Consider the following 19,688-nt stretch of genomic DNA (forward strand, 5'->3'; position numbering starts at 1 on the left):
TTTGTGTCCCTCCTTCCCACCCTCTCTCTCTACCTGTTCCTTGTGTTTTGTTTCATCTTGTTCCATTCTTGCTTCTCGGTTTCTAGCTCTTCCATGAGTCTCGACTCTGTGGACTTTTTTTTTCCAATTTGGTCCCCCCTTCCACCTGGTACGAACATCATTAATGGATGGCCCCTTATCAGGGCCTATATTGCAGCCAACTATTAAAAAAAAAAAAAAAATTATCAATCACATTCATTTTCATCTGCTATTGCAAATCCTCTTTTCTACGTCATCTCAGAAAATTTCTGGAAATTGGCCTAAATCATGGAAATTCATGAATGTTACATTAATTCATAGGAATCCTTACATTAATTCAGGGACCAGTGTGTGTTTGTTTGTCGCACTACTCCTCCTACAGTTCTGGGCCGATTACATCCAGACTAGCTACAAAAGATCAGCAAGATCCCAATGAATGTAAAGGGGTGTTTTTATCTTTGCCAGTGGTCAGGAGGGGAGTGGGGGGAAGAGACGCAAATTTTCTATGGAAATGCGTATCGTGTAGTGCCGCCTCCAATTGGAGGAGGATATCACAAGTCTCCACCATTTACAGTACAGTATTCCTGTCTCATGCCTGGTGTTGGCTTAATGGTTCGGGTGGTGGGCTTGGGATCCTAGGAACTTGAGTTCAAATCCTCCTCAGCTCTTGAATTAATACCAAGTGGGGTTGACTCTACCCGTCATCCTTCCAAGGTCGGCAAAATGAGTGCCAGCATGCTGGTATACTGTGTCGCAGTGGCGACCCGTCTAGGATTGTGCCCAATAGCCAAGGAGACTGCTTAGGCAGCACCAATGCTCTGCACAGAGTATGGTCCCGATGGATGGATTCCTGTCTCCACATTTTCCAGTGCAGTGAAGTGTTTTGAATTATAAGTACGAGGTATGTTTTTGCTTCTTGCACGCAACCCTGGGTTTTTTTTTTTTTAGAAGCGATTGAGCGGTTGAGGCAGCTGTCAGTTGCCTATACACCGCCCAAATAAAGGTCTGTCAGAAGAACGTGTTGCATGCTTGGAACAAGATCGCTCGTAGGGTGGCTACTCTGCTCGTGGTGTTAAAACTGCCCCTCTCAACTGAAGACCAATCAACCTCCTCCCTATCAGATAAAGTCAATGAAATCGATCATTGCAACAGACCTCAAGACTATTCTTCTCCAAGTCTAAGAACTCTATTATCAGTTTGGCTTTCATTCAGGCAATTCAACCCAGACGTGCTATGGATGCCTTCAATCTTAAGCAGGAAGTCAGGGCGATCTGTTGGACATCTCACGAGCACTGGCTTCAGTCTGGCATTCCACCCTACTTTTGAAAATGTTAGCCAATGAGATTCTTGCTCACTGGAGGCAGGTTGGTTGCCTTGCAGTCTTCTACTAACTCTATTCTCGTCTTTCTTCTTCTGCACTCCTGACCTCTTTGCCCAGCACCTTCATGTCACACACATTCTACCAGAAACCCTTATATTACATTGTTATGCTCCTCAAGTGTAAACTATACAATCATGCCTCTATTCACTCATCCCACCCCTCTTCTCTGGCATGTGTAACCATATTCCCGAGTCAGTCCGTTGGCTCATTCATTTCCTTTCAAGACTTCAAGTCTACTGCCCACAGCCACCCTATGGTCTCTCCCATTTTTAAATTTGAGCTTTAACACACACACACACACACACGCACACACACACACACACACACACACACACACACACACACACACACACACACACACACACACACACACACACCCTTCTGTATCCCCTTTGCCCTTTTGTTTCTATTGTTTACCCACCCTCCCCCCTTCGACTCTAAATTGTTCTGCTTTTCCATGAACTTCGATATCTGTATTTATTTTTTAAAGACAAAACCCTGTGGAAATACTTCAGACTTATCACATGGCCCCCTTTTCCCCACACAAATTGAGAACAATGGCAGCACTGACACATGCAGCAATTTGCTTTTTGAAGTTCTCAAAATACAAATGAATGTGTAAACAACATGCTGTAGAATCACACAAACTTGTTAATACCCTCATACATTTCTGTCGTGGACCATCACAGTCATGAGACTAAAATAAAGGGCCAATACAATTATGTTCAGCAAGTAAACAACTTTCTCCACAACTGCTCTCAATATCAACACAACCTGATCCCACTTCCTACAGGTAAGGATAAAATACCAAATATAAGGGCAAAGATCGAATGGATTCTAATCTACTAAATAATTGAATTAAGCGTCTTTCTTTTTTTCCTATTTTTTGCAAGATGCAGAAATCTACCGATTGGTCATTAAATAATACAACTACAATAAGATTGAAAAAAGAAAAATTCCATCCTTTGCCAATGTCATACCGTAAATACCGAACTTGCACTGACCGCATGCAATTGTGCGTTTGCTCAAGATTATTCAAATCCACCAAGGAGGAAAAAAACAAACAAAGAAATACACTGCACGCACGTCTAACACAATCCACACTTCAAAATATATATAGTTAAAAATCGAACAGACTGTCACAACACTGTTGGCTTCACAAAGTAATACTCAATTTGATGCGCCAGTGACAAAATCTAAAATACTGCTCTAAAATGCTTTTGTGTTAAGAGACCGGGCATGTGGCCCAACACAGTTGTAAGAGTTAACAAGGCATGTTAAATTCCCATCAGTGTGTTAAATTCATTCCTACGAGTATTCCTTCCCAAAATAATTCTTTCCTACGAGTATGTTAAATTGCTCGATGTTCCTCTACTTCCTTATGCCTTACCCCCAACCCCTCTCGCCTCTCTGATAAAAACACAAATCATTTTTTTCTTTCTTTCTTTCTTTCTTTCTTTTCAGCACAGCAACCGTAAGTAGATACACTGGCCTGACGTGGGGCAATAAAATATGCCCCGATGTTACGAAATTAAAATGTAAAACCTCAACATAAAAGGGGCCGAATCAAGATAGATGGCTCTCGCTAAAAGATTTAACAATGAGATCCACATTCACGAATCCACGATGGAGTTATAAATCGAGTCAATTTTGTATAAGGTTTCACAAAAACACTGATTTAAATTGTATCGATTGAGAGTTCTAGTGTCGATGGAAATGACAATTAATGGTACATTAAATGAGCCCAAGTGCAAGTAAAACATGTAGAAATAGAAAAAAAAAAAGAAAAAGAAAAGTTGGTCAATAAAACACACTTGCCAGTTCCATAAGCATCGTATAATTAATAGCAAATTATCTCATAAGATAACAATGAATATCCATGACAGTGTTATTGCATTAATGCTGTTGTCCATTCAAGTCAATCAGAACTCTTGAACCAGCTGGGGTCTGGAGAAGGAGGAATCCCCTCGTGCTGCAAGGGAGTCCGCCGGGGGTAAAATATGTGCTGGAGACTATAACCAAGTAAGCAGCTCACCGATGCGGTGTAGATGTCAGCAAAGCGCGCGAGGCGCCGAGAGAAGTAAGTCGGGTTCTGCGCTGTGCGGAACAGGCTACCAAAGAACGGGTTAAACTGGCTCTTGGCTGCCAGCCTACATGACGAGTGGAGAAGGAAAGAGGAATAATGCTTTGTATACAACAAAGTTCAGGTTAACCATCTTAAAGCACTTTACAACTTCAAAAAGCAAATAATACATTTTAGCCATGTTGAAACAAACTACTTAAGCACAGATTTAAATGTAGTGGTTGAAGTCCCATAATCCTATAATATCGGAGCACCATATAATGGCATTCCTGTAAGCAAATAGAACTTGTGGTCACCTTTGAGCTGTCTCGCCTAGGTTTTATGTATCAGAAGTGAGTCATCGCTGCCACCCTGAACAAATTACAAAATCCTGTTGAAAATTGTGTGCAGCAAGTGTTCTGGTCTTCTTTGTAATTCCGAGAACAGGTTACACCGTTTGCTATATCCCAGAATGTGGTTGCCTGGGCAGCAGCTCTGACGATACAAGCAAATTTATACACCCAGGCTGTTCGCATATCACTTGCGGCTGGCCGGATCAGCTATGAAGGATAAACATAATGACGAGGAGGCGAACCGGTGGTGCCCATTTCTACAGCTCAGAAATCTGAGCAGCCGTGGGAATCAAACCAAAATCAGAGAAAGGGGGAGAAAAAGAGAGAAAGAGAGAAAGAGAGAAAGAGAGATGCAATAAGTCTTTACTCAAAAAAACATCAAGCCAGTTGGAACTGGAATTGTTCTGGGTCTGAGCGTGTTGAACGTTAGGTCAAGCAGTGCTTTCTTGCAGTTCATCAAAGCTAAGTTTTCCAGACCACATTAGTTGTGTCTTTCTATCTTTTTGTCACTGTGTTGCTGGTTGTTTTTTGTCCAGGTTTCCGTGTTTAACCGTACCTTGTGGTGTATTGTATCGATGTCCATGTGAGTGTTTGGTCAACTCGCAAAGGCCTCAACTAGTTGATGTGCAAGCTCTGTCTCTGCTCTAATGGCGCATGCCTTATGCCTTATCCCACTTTCTTCATCCCAAGTGTTGTCCTTTCACATTCCTCAATGCTATCTTATTCCCTCGCTTGAAAGAAGAAAAAAAATTTACTCCAAAGAAATCACATTCATTCTGCCTGTTTCCTTCCTTTTTTCGTTCTTCATCTCTTCATTTCTCAACACCTCCAGATTGAATTTATACACTTCTTGTTTAAAAGCTTTTAATAACATTGTAAATTGCTTCACTTTCTTTATTTTTCCATCCAGGAAAATCCCACGTGTTATTTTTCTTCATCATGATCAATTCCGCTTCTTCTTTTCCAAACCGATCCCACTCACAAACACTTCTTTTTTTTGTATACCTTGTCAAGGCTCGTATGAGAGCGATCACACACAACGCACAGCAAGGGGGGGCATGAGACAAGAGGGATGGGAGTGGGAAGGACAAAACAGTGGGGAATAGAGACATTAGGAGATATGTGGAAGGGAGAGGGATGGGGCGGGGAACACAGGGTATACAAGATGGACATTTCAGGGACTTTCAGGAAGAAAAGCATGGAATTTGAAGGAGGTGGGTTTGGGGTGGATTAACAGGGGTAGAAAAGATCGAGGATTTGGATCGGACATTGAAAATATACCCATCACAGATGGGGAATCCCCTGCCATTGAAACATTTTTTTCAAGATGGCCACCCCAGTCGGCCATCTTGGATCCGGCCACGCCCAAAATCAATAGGGTTCTTCATTTTCAGGTGGTACATGTGTGCCCCAAATTTCAAATCGATATAGCGAACAGTTTATGAGTTATCACACTCACAGCTATAAATGTTGACGCCCAGCCAGCCGGACGGACGGACGACCCAGGTGACAACAATATCCCCCTTCCGCCACGCAGCGGGGGATAAAAATGGGATTGAAGGGAGTGTGGGGGTAAATTCCAAAGGTGGGGAAAAAGGAGGAATTAAAAAGTGAAGGTGAGGAGGAATTAAAAAGTGAAGGTGAGCAGCAATTCGTGATTTTGATAGTTTTACCAGAAAGGGATTGTTGGCGGACCTTGAGCGCCCTGTGGAAATATGGTGGGGACAAATAGACACAACTGGGGGGGGGGGGGCGAGATCTGAGAAGAGACAGTAGAAGACAGAAAGACCACTGACCTGCCTGCTGTGAGAGAGTGAGAGGCCCAAAGACAGCCTCATCGCAGGAGATACCAATGATCCGAAATGCCTTGGTTTCCACAGCGTGAAGCCAAGAAAGTTGGGAGGCAGGAGCACCAGCCCAGAGGGGAGAGCAGTACTCCATCAGGCTGCGGTTGAAAGCTTTGTATGTGGTCAGGAGCTCAGGTCGGCTGAGGAAGGACTTTGCACGACGGAGGATTCACAGTGGAGGCCAGGAGGCCAGGTTGGCCTCCTGGCTGGCTGGCTTTGGAGGACTGGCTTTGGAGGCCAGGTTGGAAATGTCGCTTTCCCAGGAAAGATCATGGCAGATAGTGAGACCCAGAAGCTTGAAAGAAAGGACTTCTTCCAGAGGATTGTTGAGAAAGTGGATGGGGGGGGGGGGGTTGCCAAACAGTCCTTTGGAGAGACATCGTGAGAGTGTGAGATTTGTCCAGATTGAAAGACATGTTCCACATGTTGGACCAGTTTGTGATTTTACCCAGATCTGCAGTGAGCCACCTTGTCAGGAGAGAATGACACAGAGTCCAGGGACAGTTGGGTGCGACTGGGTAAGGTGGGAACAGAAAGTGATGGGTTTTGGACACGATTCCGATGCAAACACCGAGTTTAGGCATTCAGCCTTTTCATGTGCGATATCAGCAGTGCGGCCATTTAAGGTAAGGGAGGGATGGAGGGGGAATATACACCAGAAACAGATTTGATTAGATGCCACCAGGATTTGGAGGAGGGAGAGAGGTTTGAGAGTTCAGACTTGAGATGAGAAAGATGTTGTTTTATGGCTCTCCTGAGGGTAGATACACACTTGTTCCGAACTTTATTGAAGGAACTGAGATTACCCTCAGTTGGGTTTGCTTTCCATGAGGAAAAGGCAAGTTGTTTCAAGACAACTGCCTCGCCACAAGCTTCAGTGAACCATGGGCAGGATGAAGGGTAGGACAACTGAAGACAAGAGAGGATAAATCTGTGCATGAGGGAGAACAAGTTTCTTTGAAAGAATTCCCAGGATGAGTTGATGTTGGAGAAAGTAGCGATGGGAGACCAGTCTCGAAGCTTGATGGCTGCTCGGAGACCCTGCCAGTCGGCTTGAGTGAAATGCCAGGCTCGACGGCGCTGAGGTGGTTCTTTGATAATAGCCAGAGAGATGTTTACTTTGACAAGGACGTGGTCAGAAGAACCGATTGGAGCGGAGGAAGAACAGCAGATATTTTCAGGGACATTTGTCAAAATCAGATTCAGAAGAGATGGGGTACCATTGGTTGAGATCCGGGTCGGGAAATTGACCGATTGAGTCAGTCCCAATGAGTCGCAGAAAGCTTTTGCTGAAGTGCCATGACAGGTGAGAGAGGTACCCACACCTCGCCAACTGGCATGATGACAATTGAAGTCAACACATATGAGGAAGAGAGAGTTTGGATGAGAAGATAGAAGTTGGTCCATGTTTTCGGATACTTGGTCCATCAACCGTCACCTATACCGAGAGCATTAATTTCCTCCATCCTTTCTACAACCATTCATCTCACCCATCCCGTGATGTATTACTGTATGTCTCCGTATATCAAAATTGGGAATCATGAGAAGTCCAATTTGCAGAGGCCATGACCATGAACTCCCCTTCTCTTCCATTATCGGTGTCAAACACCTTCATGTCAGTATCCTCCCTCGTCATTTCTTACATGCCCACATCCTCCAAACCACACACGTTGCTGTGTCCCCCTCTTCAGCATCCCTCCACTTCATGTCCACCTCTTTTTACTTCACCTCATCCCATCCCATCTCAGCTTCCCACTCATCCAACCCCTCTCAATTTCTCCCCCTGTCCCGCTCCTCCCAGCTTTCTCCCCCAAACCCACCCGCTCTCCTACTCCCCCATCACCTCCACGCATTACTGCACCCTGCCAACAGCACCTCCTCCGTTCTCCCCTTCTGTGTGGACCTCAAACATCTGAGGCCTCCACTCCAATCTGACAGATCTCTCAATCCAGGCTGCTCCAGATAAACCGGTGTTTAAAAGAAACGCCTTAGTGTCTTTCCCTGGGGATTGTCTCCCCCGGTCTGATAGGACTGTATCCTGTCTCGGTGGTGCAATTGCACTTCATATGAAGATCGGCCTCAGCGATCGAGGCAGCGATCTTTTAACTTGTACACCACCCAAACAACTTTGTGGCATTCTCTCAAGCAGGGCTTAAACCTACATCATTATAAAGGTCTTTGTTCGTGGTCATTATTTACTTTTAACAATGTGTATATGTACATCAGGAAGAATATAATTGGTTTTGGGTCGTTTATCGGCACAATTAATCTGTTTTAAAAGGTTGGTGCCAGGAAGAGCATCCAGCCATAAAAACATTGCCTCAAAAAGGGAGCCATGATTGTCATAGGGCCTGCAAGGCTAACCTCTGCTCTTGCAAGGAAAAATGGCCTTCAAATGTGTGTGTGTGTGTGTGTGTGTGTGTGTGTGTGTGTGTGTGTGTGTGTGTGTGTGTGTGTGTGTGTGTGTGTGTGTGTGTGTGTGTGTGTGTGTGTGTGTGTGTGTGTGTGTGTGCGTGCGCGCACATCTTTTCCACATATCTCGTGTAATTGTGAGTTGGACAAACGACCGTGATGGGCCATGCTATGTGGGAGTTTTTTGTGTTGTGGTTTCTGTGAAAGCATGATATCAGAGGGGATAGCTTTAAATATTCCACTGTTTCAATTTGGGAATGCCTGTTTGCGTTTATGAGCGGGAGGGTGAGGAGGGGAGGACAGAGTTTGAGTTGGGGAAATGGGGTGAGGAGTTGTCGTGGGGAGGGGGGTTGGAAGCTTGGAGTGGGGAGGGGATTGATGCCTTAGTGTTGGGATGGGGAGTGTGAGGACTTGGGGTTGGGAGGCTAAGGTTGAGGACCTGGGGTATGTGAGAGAGGGAGGGGGGGAGGAGGAGGAGGTGAGAAGAGAAGACTTGAAGTCGCATCATTTTATCTGCAGAGGATACTGATGTTCTGCAACTTTTGTTGCCACATTTCCAAGAATTCCATGCCATAACACATAGATGAAGTCAGGCATTGCAAAGAAGCAGAAATATATCTTTATCAAGGACATCTATTATGAATTACCTTTCGATCTCCAGCATCTCTGTTGCCCTTGCCATAACTGGATGTGACACTTCATCTTTTATTTACAAACACACAAATCGCTCTGCTTGGAAGGTATTTGTCCAGCACCATGAACTTCTTGTAGGTTTGGGAGATGGAGAACTCATTGAAGAGTCACTTCCAATTTCACTCTTCCCTAAAGGTCTTCAAAACAGCTGTTCATCACCATCTCAAGTTTTCCTCCATCCAAAACCATGATCTTTTCTACCCCCATGAACCCACCCCAAACCCACCTCCTTCAAATTCCCTGCTTTCCTTCCTGAAGGTCCCTGTAGTGAAAGGACCTGAAAGTCCCTGTCGTGTCCATCTTGTTTACCTCGTGTACCCCACCCCATCCCTTTTCCTTCCATAGATATAAAAATGTCTCTGCTTCCCACTGTTTTTTGATTCCCTCTGCCACCCTTCTCGTCTCCTCATCCCCTTATAAGAGCTAACATACAGAACATACAAGAGCCGAGACAAGGTATGCAAAAAAAGTATTTTTTTTAAAAAGAAGAAGAAAAAAAAGATAAAATCCTCACAGCAGAGAAATTTGTCAGGGCAATGTTTCAATGGGAAAAAGAGGGATAGGTTTTATAATTTTTAAAACTTATTTTTAAACACTTCAGGACTAGACTCCGAAATCCACCGCTGCTGATGTCAATTGAGCCTGGGAATTCTTCCACAGGAACCTGCTCTCTCTTATGCACAGAATCATCCCACCTCATCTTCAATTATCTTACCCATCCTCGCTCTCTTGGTACTCTGAATCCTGTGGTGAGGATGTTGCTTTAAAACTACTTGCATTGTCCTCCTGGAAGGCAAATCCGACCGGAGGCAACCTCGCATAATTTCACAAAACCCGTAACTAGTGTGTTAGCCAGAAAGCCTCAGGAGAGCCAGAAAACATCTGTTCAATCTCAAGAATGAGCTTTCAAACTTGTCTCCCTCCTCTAAAACCCGGTGGTGCCTTGTCAAGTCCATATGTGGTGTATGGTGGAGAAACACAAACAACATGATGAAACAGGTGCAAGAACACTTCGAGGAGCATTTTGGAAAGTTAGCACCGTCAAAATCAAACCTTCATCTTTGGGGAAAAAGGCATTTCAGACTAGAAGTGTACTCGACAGCAGGCACAGCGGATAACCAAAAATTCGTTGTTATAAAATTATAATTCGTCAAAAATTCTTAGCAGCTAAAACGGTGTCCTGGGAATTATGACTCACCCTGTAGAAGCAGGTCACATTGGACCAGCCACTCGGGACGCTTACCAATCTGTGGGTGTTACTACTAGCCTCAGGCCTGCATACAAGTGCTGCGATCAAATCAAACCCTGCATTCTAGTTGGTAAAGTGGGCATTCTAAGGTATGCCAGTCATTATTAGACTATAGAATATGCCAGTCAAGATTGGAAGAACAGGTCCCAATATTAACTTTTCCAACCATGTGTGTACCTTAGCTCATGCCTCTCTTGTTGCCATTCCTTCAGAACTCCTACAGACTCTGCATCCTGCAGAACCTGTCAAACAGTTTTTGGAAAGATGTCATCATCTCTAATAAACATTGATATTTGCATCGAAATCATGAAGCTGTGAATATTTTTTCATGAAATATCATGACATTGAAAATATGGATAGGCACAAAAGCAGAAATAAGAAAATAATATTGTGACCAAAATCCTACAGTAGCAAAGGCCTGAAGTGGACCATCAATTAGCTCCTTATACCATACTACAGGGTGGAGTGATGGCCTCGTGGTGAGGACATTTGACTGGCAAAAAGGCTGTGGATTCAATAGAGCTGCAAGTAGCAGTATTACGGATTTGGATCCGAAGCGTTTGGAAGCTGAGCTACGCTCAGAAGAATAACATGTGCATTGTTGATTAAAAAAAAACCCAGATGGCTTTCTAAAAAAAAAAAAGCTTCAGAAAGGAGGGAAATCTCGCTGTCCTTCCAGGTCCGATTTACCTGCGATGCCAGTTTGGACTTTATGGCTTACTCTCATGCTAGATCGATGATAAAGCCTAATAGAAAAGGGAACGAACACAGTGGGTGCCCATCCCAGTAATCGAAGGAGGTGGAATGAACACACTTGGTGTGGTCTCACGGCTATCGTACCTGTGATGTTTCCAACAGTGCAGTGAGTGTCTGCAGCCATGCCAGCGTGCTCACAAATGATGCCGAGTTCATCGTCTTAATCTCATCACCTAACTCAGGGATGACAGCACCTGTTCTCCAGCCATGGCGGAGTGTGAGATCCTGAGTTAAGATAAAAAAAACAAAACAAAAATAAAGGTTGAAAGTTGGATGGATCACTAAAGATCAAGTGAACAAAATAAGTTTCAAGGTTTGATTCACGTGCAGTAAGCAGGTTTGTTTGGCTTGTAAAAAGGAGGGAAAAATGTTTTTGGGGACAATTGTCAAATATATTTTGCTTCTGTGGCTGACATAATTTGAACACAAACTTAAACACCAACCAGCAAAATGATGGCTCGTAGTTTTACAATCTACTCTTGAATACACGAGAGAGATTTCTCCGAGACTTGATTAACATTCTTGTGGAGGTTTTTGTGCCTGTTGCTATGTTGCATTACATCGAGTAAATTTCTCCCTGTGCCACCTCATGTGGAAATCTGAGGTATCATTGGCCTGTTGCTTTGGGAGTGCATATCCATGTATCGAATAAAAATAAAAACCTCAAACCAAGGGCTATGGTCACCCATCATGCTGGTAATCCTATGTCAATTCAATTGAAATATTCATTAGTCCAATAATGGAAACTCTACTTGGTTATATGTCGCTGGTTGACAAACATTTTTGTCGGTCATCATTACCAAACTTGTGAAACTTTCATCATTTCAACCATCCTTGCTCAATATGGGACTTTTGAAACGACGTATGAATGCTAACGAGGCCTTCCGCACATGAACTGTTTGAGCTTGTAACCCGCATGCACTTTCACACATGCTCACTTCCACTAGACAAGGTGCTTTTAACCTGCCATTGCTCGAGTGAAATCTGCAAGTCAAAAGGTTGCTTCAACATAATTTTTGGCATTTTAAAAAAGTGGAAATTTCATGATGGTTAACCATAATTGTTGTGTTCCTGGATGCGAATCGGACTCATAAAAATATATAGAAATACGAGAAATATCCATGAAATTCCTAACATTTGTCGAGTTCCTAACATTTCCTGTTAATACAAGTGAACAGCGACGCACGCACACACACTTTTCTTTGAGCAATAGATGCAAAAATCCAGGACAATTTCTCTTGTGGCCCCGGAACCAAACAAACAATATATTTACAACAGCCCTCAGAGTGCCCACTCTCCCCCCTCGACATGATTAAGAGAGCCTGGTGTTTGCTTAGCTGTTAGGGTGGTGGCTTGGGATCCTAGGGTCCCGAGTTCGAGTCCCTTTTGGTCGCGGAATTAACACCAGGGGGTTGCAGGGTTCATACACTTGCATTAAAATAAAATTCCAGGAGTTTTCCATGAGTTTTCCAGGACAATAAATTCCATTTTCCAGGAGTTTTTGGCACAATTTTTAATAAAGTCAAAGTCATATTTTGGAACTTGCATTACATGTATAATAATATAATTAATTACAGTACCTGATCCTTTTCCCAGATTCAGGCATGTATATCCATTTGTTTATTCTTCGTATTTTGATTAAGACTTTCGTCGAAGAGAAGAACATAACCATCTTTATCAGAATTTTTTTTCGTTAGTTGATGCTTGAAGTATGGTGCAATACCGTAATTGCACATGTATGCACATTTTCGCTCACCACAGGAGAAATGTTTTGCAATTTCTGAATCTGGAAACATCTGCGCGAACAAGGACGAGACATCTCTACATGAATTAAAAGAATAGTGGGAGTTCACCACTTTAAGAGTCCACAATACTTCCGATGTAAGGCAATCGTTACGGCTGACGAATGAGGTTAGTGGCGCAGTTGAGGGCTTCGGTTGCGTTGGAGTTGGAGCAGCTGTGCTCCCCTGCCCTTCATTTGCCTTCGATGATCCAGAGAAGAAATCTCGAATGGTGCATCCACCAGCTGCCTTCTTTTGCTCCAGTAACTGCTTGTGTTTCGATCCTTTTCCGTGGCTCCGAATGGCAGGCTTGCCCATGTTCGAAATGTCGAAAATCTTCAGGCAGATATTACACTTTGCACTGTATTTATCTGTCCCGCACTCCAACCAAGATACGTACTCCGGATGTTTGAGCCAGCGCTCGTTGAATATGCACTTCCCGGGGGACATAGTTCATGATCACTGAAGTGTGTAAACAATCCAATTCACAAAACAGAAAGAAAGCTCGGGATAACTTGCACATGTGGTCGTAAAAGACCACTTTTTGGCGCTAATAAGATACATTAATGTCGTAAATTAATATTATTTCCGACAATCTACAACGTTTAGAAAGTAGTCTCCCTTGGCATATTTACGAGACGTTGACAAGGTGATCGTCGGAAATCTAAAATATAATTTTTTAAGGAGTTTTCAGGAGTTCAATTTAATTTTTAAGCATATTCCAGGACAGGAATTGAATTCCAGGAGTTTTAAGGACTTTCCAGGAGGCATACGAACCCTGGGGTTGACTCAGCCTGTCATCCTCCCCAAGTCGGCAAAATGAGCAACAATGTACTGGTAATAGGGGCACTGCATCAGTGGCATAGCCGTGCCCCTAACCAATGATGCAACCAGCATCCAAAAAGGCTATACACAAAGGGAACATGATTAAGAGTAAATATCATTTCAAAAGTTGATTTTAAACAAGCCCCAGATATTGCCCTCCCGATGCTGTAAAGAAGTACCCAAACCGGATACGGTGTGTGCCTCAGGGAACATCTGGCTCTCACGTAATGTCTGCCTGGTACATCTGGCTCCCAAAAATATCTGGCACAAGCTTGGTGCATTTTCAAGTCGTGAAGATGTCCTTTCTCGAAGAGTTGGTATCATCTTTCCAATTGCACGCTCATTGAATAAATCACCAAGCTCGGCGTGTTTACAGCAGGCACTCCCACAAGGTTCACAGTCCATTCAATGGCAGCGATGGTTGCGGGTTTGGGTAGCACGTACCTGTCCACAGTTCTCCGGAGCTTGCATCGTCCACGTCATCAGTAGTCTGCACTATGGGTAGCTGCATGGTCTCAGTCCTGTCAGTGAATGGGAAAACTTCTCCAACTCTTTCGCTGTGCACAGGTACATCCCTTTCTCTCAAGTAGTTTGAAGTCTTTGAGTTATTTTTGGAGTTTGATGAACCACAGTAGCGAACAAAATCGATGATAAAGCACGGCGTTGAAGAAAGATCTCGAAGACAAATTCGCATAACACATTAGACAAGTATCGGGCCTACGTTTCAATCCTTGGATCGCACACACAATATATTATGCCCTGAATGCCATTGTTGCTGAGGGATTCTGGGCATGCAGAATAACGAAGTGAAACAGGCTACACTCATTAGCATACGAGTCAGAAATTATTACTCCACCACTGAAGGTGGACGGAGGTTATGTTTTCACCACTGTCTGTATGTGAGCAGGATATCTCAAGAAGTTGTGGACAGATTCGGACAAAATTTGGTGAACTGGTTGGGTGTGTGACAAGGATGATTTGATTCGATTTCGGTGAAGATCCGAATCTGGCTTATCAGTAAGATACAAAACAAACTGTTCAGCCTGGTTGTGAATGTATTGTTCCTCAAAGTTTTTCTTGCATAGCAATTGTAATACATGTATGAGCCAATGAGTCAAAATCACTGGTGGGTATGGGGATGGTTGAAGTATGGGGGAGGGAGGGAGGGAGGGAGTTGTATGGGGGATAGCGAGAAGGGAGGGTTAGAAACACCAACGATTAGATGGTCAAATTAGGTCTCACCGCCAGGTCGCTGTATATGTGGTCTCCAAAGTAGAGGACGCTGGACCCTGTCCAACCGGTGAGCCGTAAGAATTCATAAAGGTTACCCTGTATACATACAGGCCAATTAAATGTGCAGCAACACTCAGACACAAGGCATCAGCTTATATTCTGAAAAGTAACTTTTTTTTGGTACTGTGAGCAAGACGTCTCAGCAGATGTTCCGCACCTGTTTGTAAACCTCGCCTTTGCGCAGCGATGTAATGCGGTCCCACAACATGCCACCTTGATCTGCCAAGCGTCGGAAAGGCCTGTCAAAAACAACAATGCAGCATCAAGGCAAATCCTCAAAGCTGGCCCAATTCTTCAGCCCAATAACCCTGTTAAGAATGACTAAAATACACGTTTCTTTTTCTGGTGCTCTGCCCGAAGGCAGGTTCAGTACTGTCGGAGCAGTTTCTTGGCAAGGGCTATAATGGGTGGTTTGTCATTGCCTTCCCAGATATATAAACATATGCAGGTTCGATAACACCTCTTCACTTGAATGGTGACTGAACCCTTGTGCCGGCCAAGCTTCTGACCAATAGGGGATGTCTGCCGCACATCCACCATATTTCAGTCTTAATTTCACGGTTTATGGGAATTTTTGCAGGTGGGAAACACGATTTTAGAGTTGAAAGGGTACTTATGGTTTGACACAGAACCACTCACTGCAAACACCCTTTCACATAAGGCTTGTTTGCAGCGGGTGGTTCTGTCTCATAAATTGCAGCTTCAGCAAGAGGTACCTTTTCAAACTGTAAATACACAAGTATATTATTTAAAGAACTTGTTGCAAGAACAATTTTTCAACACTCCTCATATGTCCAATGTGTTTCAAGAACCAGAGAAACCCTTTTGCTCCTCCCTATTAAAATAAAGTCAGCGGATCATAGAGGATGCGAAGCCAAAGGCTTTCACGAACTTAGTGGCAATCCAGACGTTCGACCAAAACTGGCAGGAATTTTGAGTTTGTTCAGGGTGCCGATAATAACTTGCTTACTGTTGGTCGAAAGAAACTGTGGGATCTTTAACGTCCACTAACAAATGCATATTTTCAGATGATGGCATACCCAACTTAAGGGTCATCCAAGGGATGGCACACTGTGATGGAATTGATGCAAAGCAATGATCCAACAGTTTACAGTTATGGCAAGAAACAAATTCAGGACTAGAAAGCCCAAAGGTAATGCAGTATGTCTGCACCATTCTGTCAGACAAAGAACCAGAAACACTGCAGGAAAATAAATAATAAAGAAGAAAGTTTACTTAATGTGAGCAGGCATGTGTGTTGTACTCGAACCCAAGCAATCTCCAAATAATACAGACAAACTGACAAGTCGAGGTGACACTTAAAACAAAATCACCCTGTGACAAAGGAAACATTCAGCGCAATAACATCATCCCATAATAGACAAATGGAATATACCCAAATTGTATTGTACGATTTCCTTCACAAGGAATTTCAAAGCAGGAGGCCAATGGGCCCACCAAGTGTGTGCAATGGTTACCAACTTATGGTTGTTTGTCCCTACTCTATCCTTTGCAAATGCTGAGTATTGTTGCAGTTCTGTAAAACCGGCACTCCTCCGAGGAAATGGCACCCAACACATAGCGATCCGAAGACAGTAATTACCCCCACCCGAGGGAGAGGGTATTGCATTTGTGTCTGTTTGTCTGCATAGAACTTTCGTGTTTTTATCCACAACCGCTTATTAGATCGAGCCTAAATTTTCAACATTGGTGCAACTACTCATGCAGAATGTTTTAATGATAATTATGACGTCATAGGCCACGTGGTGTGCCAGCCATATTGGAAAAATGGGGGGGGGGGGACTTTGGACCTCTGTATCTGAAACTGCACCAAGGAAAAAAATTGAACCTTGGCACATAGCAAGAACTCCTTATGGGGAATAAGAGATTTTTTTAATGACGTCACAGGTGCCTTCGTTATGACATCATAATTGCATACGTAGAACATTACATCTGATCAGTATGAAAAATTTTGAGGGTCATTTTGGGATAAAATGGTCCACAAATTTTTGACTAGTGCGTGCCCGTAAAAAAAAATAAATAAATAAATAAATAAATATTCAAACCGCGAGCAACAAACAACAGCCACACAGGCCATTTCTTCGCTCTCGCGTGCCCGTACGTGCATGGCCCGGAACTTCGCATATTATTCGCAGTTACGATTATTCGCAATTTAGTTTTCATACCCAATTATTTAATTAGCGCCAACGTATTTTACCTTTTCGCAATGTCGTGGCAAGGAAAAACAAAAGAAAAGAGAAGAGAAAAATTTTTTACTTCCTGGTTCGGAGCATACCAGCACTCTGATGTTACCGAAATTTATGCACCGTCTAATATGAAAACGATCATAACTTGGGGCATTGTGTTTATCTATAAATGCGCATAAGAAATCGATAAATTATTAGAATACACAGTCATCACTCTCCGGAAGCCCGTACGTTGTAACCTGTAATGGGGAACACGGCTGAGCTTCCCTTCCCCATCGGCCACGCCCACGCAACAACATGTCTTGTCATTGGTTTGGTAAATAAATGGCCATAACTTGGGAAGCACTTGTCCGATTAATATCAAACCTTGAAAAGGCACATCCTCAGGTCCCCAGCAATATATCTGGCAAGTTTCAATTAGATCGGACCAGTGGTTATCGAGAAACAGCGGTCACAGACAGACACACACAGAGATTGCTGATATCATTGGTCACACGATTCGACAGCCATTTGCTTTAAAAAAAAAAACCTTCTCCGAAATGGCTGAACAGATCGAGGCGAAACTTTACACATATGACCGCCTATCCATGAGGAAGAAAAGGTTCACACATACGACGTCATAGGTCACAAGGTCTGGCAGCCAGAATTATTAAATTTTTTGATCAGAGTTTTTTTTTTTTGAAGGCTCACTTGGCTGTTCCTGGATGGGTTTGAGGATTGAGTAGTAGCAGCTGAAATGTGAATTCTATCCACGTTCCTCCTGATGACTTCATCTTTTATTTTTGCTTGTTTGGGTTCATTCTGATTACTCCAATGCAGTACTGTACATATTTGGTCTTCCATTTGATTTGAATTGAATTTATTTTAATCCCGTTATAGATTCAATTGAATAATAACTAAAAAAACGTCATGGGTCAGGGTCAGGTGTCCAATCAAAAGGGGGATTACATCAAAGCGGGATGTCTTGGTAGCCGGTCATCACTGCCAGCAGTTAATAAAGTGGCAGTTCTAATTATGTCTCTTACTAATGACATAACACACCAGAACACAAACACCACAGAAAATACACCACACAAAAGTCCTGGCAAGGGTCTGCAATCTCAGATTTCTCTTTTTCTTGCTTCATTAGTATTTGTTTAGTTAACCATTTCCCTGTGTCCTGTGGGTAAATGGGAAAGATTAATTGCGTCGGGCTTTTAGTTCGGTCTTCAATGCTTTATTTTCATTTATTTCATTTCTTTACTTCCCTTTATTTCATACACAAACCACGCAAGCACGCATGCAGATAGGTAACGATACCAGGAGTGCGATAAGACAGTAGACTCATTTGCATATGCGCCATTTTCCGTTCAAACTGCGTGCCAGAACTCAACTGAAGCCTCACCTCAGACTCTTATTATGCTCACCACAACGCTACAAAGCTTACCATAACCACTCAAAACGCCTTCTAAAAATCTCCACAACAACCTACAACCACCTACCCCAAATCGCTTCACCACAAACACTGCAACGCTTCCCTCACCTCCCTATAAGCGCCGCAATTGACATCAACCCCCTCGGATGCTTGCCACCGTCTGAGGGTGCCAAAGGAATGAGGACAACCAAATGGCCACACTCAAATGTGGTCCAGTGCATGTTCGGGGCCAGAGAGCGCTCCCAAAGATCCTCGCCCAATGTTAATTCACGGAGCTCCGATGCATGGCCAAGCTCAAGAGCAACTGAAGCCATTTTTTATTCTAAAGCCTGGCAGGGCATGGCTACGGTGCAGAGCGACTGCGATGTACCAATATGGGAGCTCAGGAATGCCTACAGGATAATTTCATCCAATTATTGGCTCCTCCCTCACTCAGGCTCCATAAAAAGGGGGCAATTCAAATCTCTCTCTCTCTCTCTCTCTCTCTCTCTCTCTCTCTCTCTCTCTCTCTCTCTCTCTCTCTCTCTCTCTCTCTCTCTCTCTCTCTCTCTCTCTCTCTCTCTCTCTCTCTCTCTCTCTCTCTCTCTCTCTCTCTCTCTCTCTCTCTCTCTCTCTCTCTCTCTCTCTCTCTCTCTCTCTCTCTCTCTCTCTCTCTCTCTCTCTCTCTCTCTCTCTCTCTCTCTCTCTCTCTCTCTCTCCCCGGCTACATGAGGTGGTCATCCAAGATCTCTCCTCCATCCAGCGAAATCTCACCAAGAGCCAGTGCAACCGAGGGGAGAGGGCAGGGCAGCCAAGTGAGGAGAGTTGGGCAGAGAGAGAGCTATTGCCAGGATGGGCTGGGATCACCCCCGGGTCATCAGCGTTTCGGCTGCATTCAGCAGCCAATATTCAGATTTACAGATCTCTCACACATTTCGGTAAAGTCTTTCTCTCAAGCATCTTTTTCTCCCATCTATGTCTCATCCACTTAGGATGCACAAGCTAACAGAGCATTACTGATTCACACCTCTCACACCTTCCTCTTGCACCATGCCACATGACACGCTGCACTGCATTTGCACCTCCCACTCCCACACCATAGACACCCTCAGTTTTCCTCCCTCCTGCCCCTTCCTAAGCGATTGGGTTGCCCCAATCCGTCGACCATGCCAGGTACGAGGTCGCTACACCTCAACTGCCTCTCCTCTTTCTGGGCTACCTCTACTTTCCCCGGTTGTGTGTATGTGATGGCACCTGTTAGGTGTAACATAAGTTAAGATTGTAGAAGTTTCTTGGAGTAACTCTGCACTGTGCCTTCTTGAGTAAATATTTGTATTTGGTCGTAGTTCATGAACTGGTCACCCTAAAAAGGCAGAGTTGTTACATGCTTTTCAAAACATCCACTTTCCACTTTGACT

At 43.8% G+C, this 19,688-nt stretch overlaps 1 protein-coding gene across 4 annotated transcripts in view; it reads right to left on the minus strand.

Moving 5' to 3' along the window:
* Positions 1-924: 924 nt before the first annotated feature.
* The window catches only part of LOC147018965 (5'-nucleotidase domain-containing protein 3-like), an 83,362-nt gene continuing 64,598 nt past the window's right edge, over positions 925-19,688 (minus strand). For all 4 annotated transcript variants that reach the window (XM_085899088.1, XM_085899087.1, XM_085899090.1 and 1 more), the window contains 5 exons: positions 14,828-14,909; positions 14,620-14,706; positions 10,856-10,996; positions 10,193-10,257; positions 925-3,549 (listed from right to left, as the gene is read on the minus strand). In XM_085899088.1, the coding sequence (XP_085755214.1) occupies positions 3,318-3,549; positions 10,193-10,257; positions 10,856-10,996; positions 14,620-14,706; positions 14,828-14,909 (607 nt within the window). In that variant the 3' untranslated portion in view covers positions 925-3,317. The remainder of the gene's footprint in view (positions 3,550-10,192; positions 10,258-10,855; positions 10,997-14,619; positions 14,707-14,827; positions 14,910-19,688) is intronic.

The sequence above is a fragment of the Eptatretus burgeri genome, chromosome 10 (assembly GCF_056783735.1).
Source record: "Eptatretus burgeri isolate ZD-2024b chromosome 10, Ebu_testis_v1, whole genome shotgun sequence".
Classification (NCBI taxonomy): Eukaryota; Metazoa; Chordata; class Myxini; order Myxiniformes; family Myxinidae; genus Eptatretus; species Eptatretus burgeri.